This window comes from Streptopelia decaocto (assembly GCF_964273445.1).
Source record: "Streptopelia decaocto genome assembly, chromosome: 1".
NCBI classification, from domain to species: domain Eukaryota; kingdom Metazoa; phylum Chordata; class Aves; order Columbiformes; family Columbidae; genus Streptopelia; species Streptopelia decaocto.
Window position 1 is genome coordinate 144,044,844 of NC_138663.1, and position 16,273 is coordinate 144,061,116.

At 43.6% G+C, this 16,273-nt stretch overlaps 1 protein-coding gene across 1 annotated transcript; it reads right to left on the bottom strand.

The window, feature by feature from the left end:
* Window positions 1-2,421: 2,421 nt before the first annotated feature.
* On the bottom strand, window positions 2,422-6,100 carry LOC309446330 (lysozyme g-like). The gene is made up of 4 exons (XM_082065974.1): window positions 6,051-6,100; window positions 4,818-5,014; window positions 4,426-4,564; window positions 2,422-3,368 (listed from the first exon to the last, which is right to left on the bottom strand). Exons 1-4 carry the CDS (start codon window positions 6,085-6,087, stop codon window positions 3,238-3,240), a joined length of 504 nt encoding a protein of 167 aa, XP_081922100.1. The 5' UTR covers window positions 6,088-6,100; the 3' UTR covers window positions 2,422-3,237.
* Window positions 6,101-16,273: the final 10,173 nt, after the last annotated feature.

The window sequence follows — 16,273 nt, forward strand, 5'->3', positions numbered from 1 at the left end:
TGTCCAGTGTTGCAGCCAGACGTCCTGGTCTGTGATTCCCCGGACCTTTCTTTCCCCTCTGATTCAGCTTTTCTCTTCCCTTGTCTGTGCTTCTGCTTTCTTTTTTTTTTTTTTTTTTTTTTTGACATGTTACTTGGTGTTACACCATTTACTTTGCAAGCTGCTTGTTTTTAATAGGCCACGAGTCAAAATGGTGACCAAGAGTGTGACCCCTGCAGCCCTATGTACACCAGTCAGATGGGTAACTTCCAGTAATGTGGACATGGGTGACAAAAAAAATACTGCAGGAGAAAAGCAATCTGAACTCAGTATTTATCAGGAAAGCTTTTGCTCAAATTTTAAGGCAGTGTGTCAGTGTTAAGCTCTTCTTATATATTTACTCCTCCTTGCCCATTTACCAAGCAGTTATATTTCAACTGATTTTCTGCAGAGGTTTTCCTTACTTGCTACAAAGTGCTGATGTCCTAAAATAATATTTGCAACAAAATATGGAAGACCTGTAATCAGGACTTTTAAATAAACTTTAAAAAGCAATAATGCTTCGTGGCAATGCTGCACAAGCCAGCAGGCAGGTCTGCAGTCCCTTGGGTGCTGCTACCATAACATGACGCAGCAGCTTCATAGAATCATAGAATTGTTTAGATTACAAAAGACTTCTAAGATCATCACATCAAACCATTAACCTAGCAGTGCCAAATCCACCACTAAACCATGTCCCTGAGCACCACATCTACGTGCCTTTTAAACACCTCCAGGGATGGTGACTCAACTGCTTCCCTGGGCAGCCTGTTCTAATGCTTGATTACTCTTTCCAGGAAGAAATATTTCCTAATATTCAATCTGAACCTCCCCAGGTGCAACTTGAGGCTGTTTCCTCTTGTCCTGTTGCTTGCTATTTGGGAGAAGAGACCAACCGCCTCCATGCTACAACCTCTTTTCAGGTGGTTCCCCTCAGCCTCCTTTTCTCCAGGCTAAACAGCCCCAGTTCCCTCAGCTGCTCCTCATCAGACTTGTGCTCCAGACCCCTCACCAGCTTCGTTGCCCTTCTCTGCACTCTCTCCAGCGCCTCAGTGTCTTTCTTGTAGGGAGGGGCCCAAAACTGAATGCAGTATTTGAGGTGCAGCCTCACCAGTGCCGAGCACAGGGAGACAATCACTTATTTGGTAATGCATGCAAAAATTGAACTCCTGAGGAGCTCACAGGGGCACAGAGATGGCAACACCAAGTGCTGGTGACAGGGAGCTTGCTGACAGCAGTTAAAGGTGACATGAAGAGAATCAAAGAAAACTCTACTCTTGTTCACTCTCCAAACTCAAAAAAACAACTTTATACACATAGGCAGCAATGAGATTCCCTGCCCCATTTGAAGTTTATACTGATCTACTAAAAATGCATTCATAGGTTTTACATAAGAGGTTGTATAATATAGAGTTTTATGTAACATAATGCAGGAAATCCTTCAACCTATGAATTTTACATAAGCTATTTCAAGTAGAGGGGATCAAACCATATGATATGTTTCCCAAGTTTGTATTACAAAGTAATGATTTTACTAAAATTATCTTAATATAGTGCAGAATTCACTAAAGACTAAATAATATATAATTTAATATCCCTGGTTGCTCAACACTAAACTGTTTTCTGTAGCCTAAAAAAAAACCCCAAACTACTAGTAACATTAGAGACGTCCTATAGCTCCCTCTGGTCTCGAGAGATCAGTTTGCGTGCAAATACTTTAATCATGCATAGTCCTTGCCATGTTGACAAGCAAATGAGTCACTGGCAAGACAAGGAGCACAGCATTAAAACTGCTCCACATGCAAAAGCTGTCTCCAAAACAGCTCTCAAGCTACCTGTGCTGACCCTGCCCGACAGCCCCAGGACTGCCAGGCATATCTCATTGTCAATGGCAACAGCAGGTAGAAAGGTGCCCTGACACCTCTCAGATGGTTGTTCAAAAGGCTAAACGTGAATGTACTTATTGCTCTGATCGCAGGTTTGGGGGCAGCAGCCGGGCTCAGGTTGCCTCATGTGCTTCCTCCCAGCCTGGTTCTTCTCACCCACCCTGGTCTGCAGCATCCTTTTCCTCTCCCTGTTCTCAAAATGAGTTTTAGACCCATTCCAAGAGTGCCGAATTGGGTTATTTACCCAAGTTGCAGGTTGCTGCCCACCTGGCCCCGAGAAATTTGGGAGGAAAAAAATGAAAGATTGGGATTAACATTTATCTTTATTTTCTCTCTTATTCTCAGTAAACCTAAATTTGCACCCAGACCCATCCACGCTGAAGAACACTTTAAATCAGAGCTTATAAACCCAGAGCTAATTCTCTTCTCATTCGAAGCTGGGATTCCTGGCAGAGGGACAGATGCTGAAATGCTTTCAAACTTGGGGGAAACCCAGCACAGAGGTGCCAAAGCTAAAACAAGAAGGGTTGTGGAGGTTTTTTACAATACTGTTGTTGTGATATGGCTCCTGGGGAGGCTACATATGGGGCTGGCTCCTGCTCGGAGGGCTGCTCTCTAGTGGAGAGATGTTTTGCATGCCTGCTATGGCACTTGTACTTCCAATTTAAAGGCTTTCCCAATGTGTGAGGCTGCTTTTCACCTGGATTTGGTCTCCAGCTGAAACATGGCCATGGGCCCCATGGACTGGGAGACTAAGAGAAGCATATTTAGCATTGTTCGCCACAAGGCGGGCCATGGGAATACACAGCTAGTGCAAAACCATGCAGAGACCAGAAGCTCATTGAGTCCCTTTGTTGCCCAGTATGTAGCATAATCAAGGGGAAAGAAGATTTCAGATCAGGGGCTTCTCCCCTTTATTGGCCATGGAGAGGGAAGAAGATGGATGGAGGAGATGTGCAGAGCACAGCCAGTGCTCAGAGACAGTTGCTTGCACATCTGCACGTGGGGGATACACAAACAGCTCCAGGCTCAGCTTCAAATGGCAAGAGGCACGTTCCTCATCCAACACTTAAACATTGCTGCTCTGTCCCCATCTGCCTTTCAAAGGCCCTGAGCTTGTGGCACCTCATCCCTGTGGGTCCCCTGGAATGCAGCGCTGAGCTCGCCCCTTGGTCAGCAGGGAGCTGGAGTTTGCTGGAGTGAGTGGAGTGTTGGTGACAGTGCTGCCAGCACCGGTCCTGCCAGGAACCACAAGGAACTGCTCTGGGTACTATGGTCACTACTGGGCTAGTCTATGTAGAGGCTTGGTTCGGTGGTGGGGTGGCTTTATGAGCTAGAACCCATGTCTCTTAAAGTACTGGGCTCGCCTAATCACGCTGTTGGCGTAGTAGTTGTCTCTGTCACACGGGTCGTCCTCATACACCTGGAGGTTGCCCATTTTTGCACGGTAGGTGCAGATTCCCCCTGGAAAGAGTTAAGAAGGAGTTGTTACGGGCTTATAAGTAGGAAATGGAGATTTAAAAGTAAAAATTCCTCGTCAAAAGGTCCATGTACCTCACCAAACCTACACAACTGCTTGGGAAATCACTACTCGTGCATTATTGTTGAAAAGTGATTGATTTTGCAAAAGCCTTATTTCTATAGTGAAGAACTCATGACTCTCTCCAAATGTGGATGGGAATGGCACACTGGTCCCAGAAAAGGATGTCATCTAAAAAGGCAGCATAAGAGCAAGCATGGGAGAGTAAGAACAAACCAGCATGCAGATAACTCAGACTGCAAGCAAACCTGGATTCCAGGCTTCCTGGACACAACAGCCTGTCGCAACAAGCCTGTTGTGTTGCCATGCCTCAACTTCTGCCTTCTCCAGTGGCTTTTGGTTGGTTGTTTTCTAAGTTGTTTATCCACCTGACAGCCATTTCACTTGTGAGACCTGTTCACATCCACTGAGCACAATGCCCTTTCCAGGGACTCTGAGGAGGTCCAGGGTCTGCCATTCACTAGTGATGGCCCAGCCACTCGAAGCACTGGGCCTCCGTGGGTGTTTGTCACTGAAATCAAGGGGTGACCTGCTGAGGCTGTACCCAACCCCTTCGCCCAGCCCCATGTGGGGTGCATCCATGCTGCAGCAGCAGCTCCCAGGCTGAGTTGGTTTCCTGCTGCTTCCTACTCCAGCAAAGCTGCCAAGGAGCTTGATGTCCCACCACAGTCTCTCTTCTGCAGGCAGAAACTTGGGGGCCCTGTGAACAGTGCTTTGAGCTGGGAAACTGTGTCTATAGTCAGACCTCTTGCTGTTCTGCAGTTTTGGGTTGCCTCTTTCAAACTGGAAAACTCTGAGGTGTTTTTGTTGTTGGGTTTTTTTGTTTGTTTGGTGTTTTTTGTTTGCTTGTTTGTTTGTTTGTAAGAGATGCTGTAAAATCTGCCAGACTGATGCTCTTTTTCCCTTAAAAGTGACACCAACAAATGCACAGCCATTCCATCACTCAACATGTCCGTTTCTAGTATATAGCCACTCGCGTACCTCTCAGCTGCTGGTCCCAGGTCCAGGTAGGATGTCTTGCCCGTACTTCATTAATTGAAAGAACCAGGATAGTTGAGCCCTGATTTATGTGTTCTTCACTATCCCACATCCCGAAAGATTGCTGTTGCTGCCTGCCAAGCTAGAAAAGTCAAGAAAGAAAATGGGTTTCCCTCTGAACACAACCACCACTGTAGCTTCCCCCTCTTCTTTGTGATCCCAGGCTGTGACTCATCGAAGTGACCTTATTTGGGACAACACTTGAGCACAGCCTTTGATGTAGAGGGAAAACATTAAGTGCCATCTTGAACAGAGAACATTCATCCCCTAAGATAAGGCCCTGGGATATACACTACCTTACTGTTCCATTATTCATACTTGTCATCCTGATGTACCTGCATCAAGCCGTACTTGTGCCGTTCCTGGTCCCAGCCGTTGTCCAGGAGCAGACCAGCACGGCTCTCCTGCGAGATGATGGCAGCAATGAGAGCCGGGTCCAAGCACAGGTTTCTGGCTACTCTCTTAATCGGAATCTCATATTTCCTCAGGCGTACGATGTCTGCCTCAGCAGTTCTCCGTATCATGGCAAGTCCTGCAGTGTAGGAAAGGGCAGAATTATATACTCTCACATACAAAACCCTCACTTTCCCCTTGAACAGGTGTATCAAAGGCGTAATTCTGATTTTGAAGAAAATGCAGCTATTGGCTATTGGCTCTGACTGTTGCCAGGGAGCTGCTGTGCCAGCACCCAAAAATGATGAAGGGAAGAGGGCAGCTTCTGAGGAGTTGGGACCGTGCATTCATGGTCCTCCTCTGCTGCCATAGAAATGCAGCTCTGGAGTTGGAAAAGTGAAATTTCAAATTGCGTTTGAAAAGATCGAGAGGTGTGTTACTGCTGATGACCAAACTGCAGTTAACAGCTGCGTTGTTAGTCTGTGTATAGAAAAGTTTGGTTCTTGTTTGTTTGTTTTTAAGTAATTTTTAAACAGTTTGGAAACAAGTAAACGGGTTCAGATCCATGCTTGGACACCCACGGTCAGGTGTCTGCCCTGGAGGTGCCTACATCCGAGGTACGGGGCAAAGTCCCTGTAGGCGTCAGCAGTACGAACCTGATGTAGTCAGATGTGCAGTGACACAGGGCAACAGCACAAGGCAAGGAAGAGGGAAATGGGAAGGAGATACCGAAAATAGGTCACCCAGAGCTACGATGGCTACACACCTGGGACTTTGCCCCTGCAAACTGTGTCTCTGGCAGGTCACCACTGGCCAGCTCAGCCGACATGACAGCACACAGGACCTGGCTCTGCTCATCTTTCCCTTTGAGCAGACAGGCCCCAGGGTTTTGCAAGGATGCTGATGCTAAAGTCCTGGCCAATGAAGAAGGGGTTGTGCCATTTCTCTTTGCTTAGAGGCCGAGAATCCTGACCGTGGGACCTGAGTTTTGTCCTCCCACTTCCCACCAGGTCTGGAGGTTTCACAGTACCTGCCATTTTGGGGAGGAGGTGTTGCTTTCTTCCTTTTGGATAATTGAATAGCTGCACCACATTTAATTTGGCAACAATGGAAGATGAAGCATATCTCTATTGGTTACAAACAGGTTGCAAAATCAAGCATTGAATGATACCTACCACAGTCTGGGGCTCTTACGGCTGAACAGGAGACCATGGGAGCTTGAAGAGTACTTACATCGCCATAGCAACTGTAACTCATGGATGGAGCTGAAAAATTAAATGAAGGTGTTTGAACACATAAGATTTCAGAGCAATATTGTACAGCATGTTGTGAGTACAAGGCAAGCATGAGGGATTCATCCAGACCTGCAACTCATATCACTTTGTGTTGGCTGTGCTTGTGTTGTTGCCACTCTCTCCATCAGTAACATTATCAAAGAAAGCCAGAGAACAGAAATGTGTTCTTTTCTAATTTGATTGGTTGAAGCAAGTGAAGCTAATGACAATTTACATGAATAGACATCTGCCCTGCTAGGTCTAAAGGTTGGTTTGGGAGAGGAGAACCACAGCATCTGCATTTATTTAAGGGGATTTTCCCATTCAATGCCATTTGATGTCTGCAACCCCTCAGATAACAGCAGGTGATACCCAAGCACCCTGGCAGAGAATGTCTCCTATATCCCTCCCTAACTCGGTGAGGAATTAATTCAGGGAAGTTCTTGCATCAGCCTGGGCAAACCACCCTGCTTCCGCAATAACTGAGGAATGAGTAGCCTCCATCAAACAGCTTGCGACATTTGTGAGGCCATTTCTGAGTAGGCAGAGAGATCAAATAAGGTTGGCTGGGAAAATGAAGTTAAGGTATGTCTGCGCCTCCCTTTTGGTGTCAGTCCTGTGCCCCAGATGTGCTGGTTTAAAGGATGCGGGTGGGCAGCCTCATATGGCAGCTGAGGACCTTCAGCCGCGCAGGGTTTTATGGTGCCCCGCAGAAAGGGCACCTCAGGCCTGACCATACCCCTGCTCTCCCCACTCCCTCTGCAAACCGGTCCTGGGGTGCTTTCGACAGCAAACCGAACCCAAACTCTGGCTCACCAACAAGGGCCATAATGCCCAGCAAGAGCAGCGTGGGGATCATGGCGATGACTCTCCTCAGCTGCCCCAGGAGACCTGGAAACAGAATGGTTTGCAAAATGAGAAGAAATCCGTGCTGATTTGCAACAGCCCCGTAGCAAAGCTTGTTGTGCCAAAAGCTGCCACCCTGAGGCACCAGACAGGGGTGGTGTTAGCTGAAAACAGGTTAGGGAGCAGAGGCACACTCCCCACAGCACACTCCCCTCATCACCCCCAGCATGGGATGCAGCCATCAGCTTCAGAAAGTGATAGTGGGAGGAGAAGCAAGTGATGGGAGCCCCATCTGGCCCATATTTCCTCCTTGTTCGGGGGACACAGGCTTCTCCTATGGCTGAATGTCTCCTTCATCTCGTGTGCCACTACACCATCACATCGAGAGGGAAGGACAGAGCCTGGGCAGCTGGGGAGCAGGGAGGTCCCCATTGGCAGTCTGGACCAGCAGGGATTTTTTAGCCTCTCTCACTTCATACCACTTGCTCACATGGCCCCTCCATAACACTAGTAGCACACCTTTATGGTGAGAAGGTACAATACCTTTGCTTTAATTATACAGGTGTTTGAAGTCTAATGTACTACAGAATGCATGCATCCTTTGTCTCTCTGTTCGAAAGGCAATGGGATTTTTGTCTGGCTTTTGGAAAAATGACTTTGGAAAAACAAGCAATATGACCCTCTCTGCTAAGAGCATGCAAGGCAAAGATTTTGTTGGTGAAATACCATGTCTGCATTGATTCCTATGTGTGATAATGGCAGATAATCACTTTAGTAATAAATGTGTCTATTGTGCTTATTAATAAAACCCGCAAATGTCATCAGATAGTAGCTATCAACTGGAAAACACCTTGAGTGTAATTGGCTTGCTGGTGAGTGCATTTAAACTGAGCATTTTTTTACAGCTTACAAATGTTTCTTTTCCCTCAGAGGGTTTCAAGTACAAAGCACACCATGAGCTGCATAGGCAATCATCATGCAAAGCTATTAACACTTGAAAATGCCTTATTGATTTTAATAATGTGTGATCTTTTCGCTAGTCTGTATTTCTACTTCAAACCAAACTGCATGGATGCACAAACACAAATAGTCCACTGCTGTCATTGGAAAGACTCCCTTGTCCCTTATTCAGGCCAGCAAACACCCCTGGCTGAAGCTGGGTACATGCAGTAGCTCAGTTTGAGCTCTAAGAGTGAGTGTTTGCAAGCCTGGATCAATATAGACTGATCCAATGTCTATTCATTCAGCAGCAAATTCATACAAGGCCACATCAAAAGCTACAGGCTGTGGATGTTTCCACATGCAGAAAATTCCCATATTACAACTTTTTAAGTTAACAGCCTTTTTCTGTTTTTCTCTTCCATCACAAAAATCACTGCAGGCCTTAAATAGAGTATAACAATCACAATATTGTTAAAATGCTAAATCAAAGCAATATCAAGGCTTCTGCCTCTAAATAGGTATTCTATGAGTGAATTCAGACTCACCTGTCTTCAATCAGCCTTCCTCTGAGGCAGATCACTTGATGACTTATATATATACATGTGTATGAAAAGGTACCCACCCTACAGGCTTTGGAATGTTAATTTCTACCTAGTGTGATGACATTTGTTTTAAAGCACAATAAGTAACATTTATTAAGAGCTTACGATTCCTTTTATCCAAAGATTTGCACAAGCAGTGGTTAGTAAGACTCAGGACAACCCTGTGAAAGGAAATGTTTTTCCTCCATCAATGAGCACATTGATGCACAATAACTGACTTGAAGAAAACATCACAGTGAATCAGTGGCAGAGGCCAGGCAAAAATCAAATCCCTGTCTAGTGCTCTCTTTGTATATGAGATCAGTCTGGATGTATTTCTGGAAGGATTTTTTGTCTTGTTTCTTCAATGATTTCATAGAATCATTTTTGTTGGAAAAGATGTTTAATATCATCAAGTCCAATCGTTAACCTAACACTGTCATTAAACCATGTTCCTAAGATCCTCAGTTTCAGATTGGCCTGCTTTTGATTATCATACTTTCATACGAATTCCAAAAAGGAGAATTAAATAAAAGCATTTCGCTGCTTCATTGCTTGCAGCAAATCTAATTCAGGAGGGTGACTTGAATCCATCAAGAGCAGAGGCAGGGTTTGACTTTGAGATTTGAGGAGGCAGGATGCTACAGCTGAAACGAGGAGGAAGGGGACTGGTCTCTGGGCAGCTGAAGCCACTGGGGGCACATGGAGGGTTTCTGAGAGACTTCCACCATATGGCTGAGACACTTTTCACGTACGTAAAACACCTGAGTTGCTTGGAAATTGAAAGAAGGTCTGGGATGCTGAAGCCCTTCAAGCCTGTCCCCTTTCCCCACATTTTTCCCTTCCCCAGATTCTGCCCAGCATGTGCAGAGGCTAAGAAAGCAAGATTTTATTCCAGTAGCCTTCTCTTCATTATTTGATACATCACAAATCCATCTATTCCAATTGGCCTCTCTTGAGCTTGAGACATGGCAGGTAGAAAACACTGGTTTGGCCAGATACTAGATAGTGAGTTCAAAACCAAACAATGATTATCAGTCTGTAAAGCACAGGAGATGATCAAGTGTGCCTCGTCACCTGAAAAATCAATAAACACAAATATAATGGACTTAGATCCTGAATTAGTATGAAGGAGGCAAGCTTCACTGGAGAACTTAGCCCTGTTGTTACAGGAGGATTGGGATATGAGTTAAGGTGAATCTTAAGTATAAAACTAATTTATTTGAGTGAAACATGGAAATAATACACATCTTACCAAATATTACAACAAGGCCAGGTGTTTATTGTTTCTATTCAAGCCTGGTATTTTATTGTGGTGTCCCAGACTAGATTATCACTTAGTAATTCTTTTACTAGGATTTAACATTTCATATTTCTCCTATGAGGACAGGCTGAGAGTGTTGGGGTTGTTCAACCTGGAGATGAGAAGGCTCTGAGGAGACCTTATTGTGGCCTTTCAGTGTTTAAAAGGGGCGTGTAAGAAAGATGGGAACAGATTTTTTAGCAGGGCCTGTTGTGACAGGACAAGGGGTGATGGTTCTAAACTAAAGGAGGGGAGATTCAGGCCAGACATGAGGAAGAAATTTTTTACACTGAGGGTGGTGAAACACTGGCCCAGGCTGCCCAGAGAGGTGGGAGATGCCCCATCCCTGGAGACATTCCAGGCCAGGCTGGACGGGGCTCTGAGCAACCTGATCTAGTTGGAGATGTCCCTGCTCATTGCAAGGGGGTCAGACTAGATTACTTTTGAAGGTCCCTTCCAACCCAAACCATTCTATGATTCTTTGAAATAGTAAAAGGTAATGTTTGAAATAATGTAAGTTAAGAATCTATGTGGTATCTTTTGAAAGAACAGGTAGAAAATAGAGATGTCACATGTAAAGTGCAGCTTTAATCCTTTCAAAAAGAAATAGTCACCAAGAAGCTGGAGCAGAGGAAAGCCAGAAGAAATGAGCTGGGAAAGGTCAGATTGCACAGCATGATGGCAAGAAACCCAGTAGATACATTCATTTGCCTTCTATCGAATAAGAGAATCTCCATTAGGAAGACATGTGGTCTGTCAAATAGATGAAAATAATTTAGTATTAACATCCAGTTACCTTTCACAAAAACAGTATCATGGTAGCCATAATAAGCTAGTGTTCCTCTGTCACTGAACCTGTGTTCATGCTAATGACTTGGGATCTTGCTTTACAAAGTAGCCTCTGACCTTAGGTAAGATTTCTTTTCTAATGCATTGGTCACTTGCTGATGGTCCTTAAGATAAAGTTTTTAAATACTGTTTGCCTTTGCTATGTGTTTTCTTTCTCTCATTTGTTACCCATGCAATCACAGATTTTCTACACTTCACAATACTGTCACATGAATTCTTAATGCTTGCTCTGCATTGCATTGCTCTTTATTTACTCGTTGAATGGTGGTTGATATATTTAGGTACAATTATTTTTTTCTGCTATATGCTCTTAGGTCCTTGAAGCAGATTCCTTGTATTCATGTCTTTTCCAGTATAAGGCCAAAGAAGAGGGTATTTTTTTCAGCAGCATTATGAACGGGACTTTTTCTTGCTAAAAACCTTTTTGTCCTTGCAAAATTTGCCAACTGCCTTTTAGAGTGAATGCCAACAGCAGGAAGCCTCTACGGAAGCAAGGTCATGCTCATATACATTGACTGGGGCAGGGCACTGAGCCAGAGGGCTTGTCCAAGGCACCACCACCAAATGGAACCTGCAGGATGTCAGAAAACATGATCTCTGCTCAAAGATCTCTAAGGGAATGTAAACCCAGAGACCCAAATTCAGGTGGACCACTTCATGAGAGTTGGCTGTGTCTGTCACTACTGCAGCCCCATTTTTTATTTTTATGCTAGATTTAATTTGGAAAACTATGCCAAGTGTCAGTTACCTCTGACAACCCATGAGCTGACAGAAGGGATGTAAGCAGCTGTGATATGGTGCTACTTTCGACAGGCTGAAGAGGGGATGAGTTAGAAGGCATCTTTGTGTATATGTCTAAAGCAGCTCTTTCTAAATGGCTGACACCATTAATCACACTGAGCTGAAGGGAGTACAGAGTGGACATAAGTGCTACCCAACAGAAAGCATTTTCCACCTGTTTTATATAAGCTAGGAAGGAGTACACCTGTGATCTAAAGCACACCAAGGTTCAATACCACCAGTTCTTTCCTACTCACAGATTTTAATGTTTTGTTTTGTTCCCCTCCCCCCCCCACCACGCCAAGTGACCTACCAGGGTGATTTTTTTTTTATCATCCCACTTAACAGAGATGTGATCAAAATGGAGCATCATTTTGAAAAGCATTATGCATTTGCACATGCCATTCTCCTTCAGGTCAAGGGTGATATCATCCCATGTTACTGGGTGGTGAGAATGCTATCTAAAATTACCTAGAACAATACCTGTACTAATTACTGTTGTGTCTGTTGTGAGTCTCAGCTCTGGTTTCATAACATCATCAGGCAGATGCATTTCTCAGGTTGTTCCTTTTGTCTGGGATGTAATTATAGGTAACACCAGGTATTCACAGACTTTACAACAGCTTTATAGGGAAACTGTCCATGACAGCTGGCACATGTTGGATGCCTACCACTAACTGGCCAGTTAAAGATGCATCTGTCATCATCTCAGACAAACCCTCTAGAGTTGTCTTTCCTGACTTTTAAAGGGATACAGCCAGTTTAGTAATTACATTCCCACGGACTGTCTTTTCTGCATCTAGTGTACCTGTAAGTAATGATAGCAAAGATCTTTAAACTTGTAAGATGTGAGGCTCTTGGTTTGCACTATGTTCCAAAGTGAATGGGTACTGAGGGCCTCAATCTCTTCCTTTATCTTGCTTTTCTGAAGAATGCAGGTGGGCATTGAAATGATGTCCTGCTCTGTACGAAGCATCTCTTGAGCCATCACATAAAAAAAACTAAGATCAGAAGTGTTTATGAGGGAGGAAAAAAAGTATTTTCCTTCTGTTCTCTAAAACAAGCCTGAATTTTACTGTAGGAAAGGTGTTCTAGCAAAAAGATCACTGGACTGGATCTTACGAGACCTGAGTTCACATCCCAACTTAAAAACAGATCTATCACCTAAAGTGAGTCATTTGATGTTCAAAGCAGGATAGGGTCATAAACAAGGCTCCAAAGCTGAGATATAATTCCACTCCTGTTTGAGTCTGAAGTGGCCCAGCCAGAGGAGCTTGGTGCTTATGTCCTCAAGTCTGGTCACCGGACTGTGTCTCAGTGCCAAAATCTTTTTGAGTGCAGTTTTCAGTGCACACTCATGCATTTACTCACAAAAAGTGGCTGTGATGCCCACTTTGCTTAAACCAGCCATGGCAGAAGCAAGGTCAATCTCAGAAGATAACCTCAAGAAAGCAGAAACCTACACTAACCTCCCTTTTCTGTAAATCACATCCCTCACCAAGATTGGATGCACGTTTTTTCATTCTTCAGCCTGTCAGGGTTGTATTACTGCACAGCAGAGAACAGCAGAGACAGAGAAGTCAGTGGGAAGACAAGAGAATGGCCCTATAGCCCCTATAGGTACAAACTTGCATGAGCATCACATTCCTGAGAAAGTTTCATATTGAACAGGGAGATGGGAAAAGAAAAATCAACAAAATACTTTGTAGTAAGTGTGGAAAATACACAAAGCACTGGGAATGGGGAGGAGAACCCCATCTCCTCTCAAATCCATAAGCTACCAAGTCACATTGTCTCTTGCTCCCTCTTCCCAGTCCCACAAGCCTGACGCTGTGCTGTCAGAAGTGAGGGTGGAGAGGAACGCCACACTTGGGTAAAACATTTTGTAATTGCTCACTCTTCCAGCGTTCGTCAGCCTTTTGGATGCCTTGATTCCTGTCCCAGAGTACCATCCGCTGGAGAGGAAACTGACACACCTAATCTCAAAATCTGGATTCCAGGAAGAGACTGGAATTAGATACTGGATCATCTAATCCTTGATGTTCCTAGGTCCTTCCATAGAGCTAGTTGTGTCTTAGCTTCCCACATATAAAATGAGGATAGGACATTCATGACTCACAGGGATGTCAACCTAACACCATTAATAATTATTAACTTTACCCATTAATCGTGATAACTATTAACAGCATTTCTGTGTGCCTGAAATTCATGATACAAAGCATTGGGCACTGTCAACATTTTAGAAACCAAACAGGAAACAGTTTCAGAATTTTTGTAGGGCAGCACCCTAACAAAAGAAATAATTAGCAAGAAGGAAGATCAGAAAAGGAATTGATGTGGTTTTGTATATTACAACCACCTGATTTGCATACACTGTCAACTTGGGAAAAACCAGTTGTAAAATGAAGATTGCATGGTTTGTGAAACAGGTAAGTTAGTTTTTAAACCTTTAAAAGTCACATCATGAAATCATACCACGAGGCAGATGATGCCTGAACGGGTTGTGTTCAAAAAGGCGAAGTATATTAGCACAGACTGAACACCAAGCTGACACAGATACACGGCTCCTGGATCAGTGGTGGTTTATTTTAGGCAGCTCAAGCCATTGCTGTAATAGCCAATAAAAAAAAAAATGTAGTATTAGAATATACACCTCATAGGATCTCTAAAAGGAAGTTTTCTTAACTACCTGCTTTCATCAACAAGCATCAAACATCTCTCAGTGTACACGCACATCAAATTAATCCACTAAATTTGAAAAAGATTTTTTTTGGTGATGCTCTGGTCTCTTATGTACTACTACAGGCAGCTTGATGCACTAGCTTAAATTGATGAAAAAGGTATGGGCATATGTTCCCTTTTGCAGTGTATGATATAGAATGGTGCTCTCCATGGGGACAGGTAACAAGGAACATCTGGGAGACTGGAATGTCTTGGATCACCACAATCACATTTGACAGCCTTAACCATTGAAGGCTCCAAAGCATGATCCACAAACAAAAGATCAAAATAGACCTTCAGAGCAGTGATTTGCTCAAATGTGGTAGAACCTATCTATCTATTTGGCCTCTAAAGCGGGTCAGGGGCAATGTTCCCCTCCAAACAGTCCTATAGTATTCTACTGTAACACCAAGTACCCTCCAATCCTGATTCCTAGAAAGGCTTTCCTTACACTATGGAGTGTAACCCTTGCTCTTAAACTGTTGTATACAGCTGTTCTAAAGAGACAGATCAACCCACTACTGACAGAACTTCCCTTTAAAAAGGTGGAATACACAGCTATTGAATATTGAATAAGTACAAAAGCCATATTATTTCTCTACATCAACTTGTGTGTGTTTGTGTGAGAAACAAAATGACAGCATCCCTCATGCTGGCTTGAGGACACTAGCTTTACTCTTACATGGAAGACTGTGCTGGTCAAAGCCCAAATTTTCTATAGAAGCTTCTGTAGGGAAGTATTTCCTTTAGAATTTCTGGATGGGAAATAGCACAACGTGTATTACTTGGAACAGAGGACTGGAAAGCATAAATTCATCTTTTGAGTCTGTCTTACTCAATGACTTCCCAAATCTCAACTCAGCACTTCTAGGTAGATTTCTCAAGCAGACCATCAAAAGCATAACATGAGATCAATCAGCTATAGAAGAGTGTCCCATCAGGTCCAAATAATCTACCATTAACAGCTGAGCAACTAGGATCTTGTTTGGTTGTTATTTTCATTTCTTTAATGATTACTACATGCCAGCATCAAGCACAGACTTAAGCACTAATCATTACTAAAGCTACACGCTGAGTTCACACAATAAACCCCGTAACTTCAAAAGCTATATGCAATAGTTTCTCATCTCTTTATTGTATAATACCCTTTTTCATGCCTAAAATGTGCCAGACCAGGTACCATTTTGTGACTAGTCTTGGGAACCTTTAGTCATGTCCTTACATATACAGTCTACCTGCTGTAAGCAATTAATCACAGGCAACCTGCATCCTTTCCAGATATCGCATATCATCTTCTCATCTATCAGCCATATTATAACTAGACTGCACTGACACAGTTAAGCTTTGTGCTTTTCAAGCCTGTACAGCTGACATTTATTTGAGTTAGCGTTCTCTGTATTGTTTACACTTCTAGCTTGCTGACACCCAGGTCTTATTGTCATGGATACTTCGTCATTTAATCCGCACTGCAAAAATACTGAGCTCTACTGTAGAAGAATAATTTGTTTCTCACTACTCAGATTTTTTCAGTTCTCAAAGAACTTTTGACGTTCAGTCAAAATAAAATTCTTGGATTTGGTCTGTCCATCTTAAAGTAATACGCAGATCAAGAATAGAGAACTTACCAAGGGGACCATTCAATGACAGTTTTAATCTTCATTCAAGACAGAAGATGCAGAAGGCAGACACTAAAGACCTGAAGCAGACAGATCCATGAGGCTGCTACTTCAAAATAAATGTAAACTTACTAGCACAGTCTCAACTTCCACTTTACCCAAACCACACATTCCTGCAAACTCCTATCAGCACTGGAGTGCAGGTGGCCATATTACAAACCAGAAGAAGAACTGAAGATTAACCTCAAAGAAAACCAGAAGTTTAAAGTGACATGAAACCAGACTCTGGTGAGGATTTGCATTGAGCTTGTAATGGGACTATTTGCACATGGAACTGAATAACCTCTAACAATGCATCATGCTGGAATCCTGACAAGCCCATGTGTGCTTCCACACAGGATGCAACTACATTAGACATGATTTTGTCTAACACAGCCTATTCAATATAATTAAGACTCAGTGATGAGTCCTGCTCAGGCACTCTTA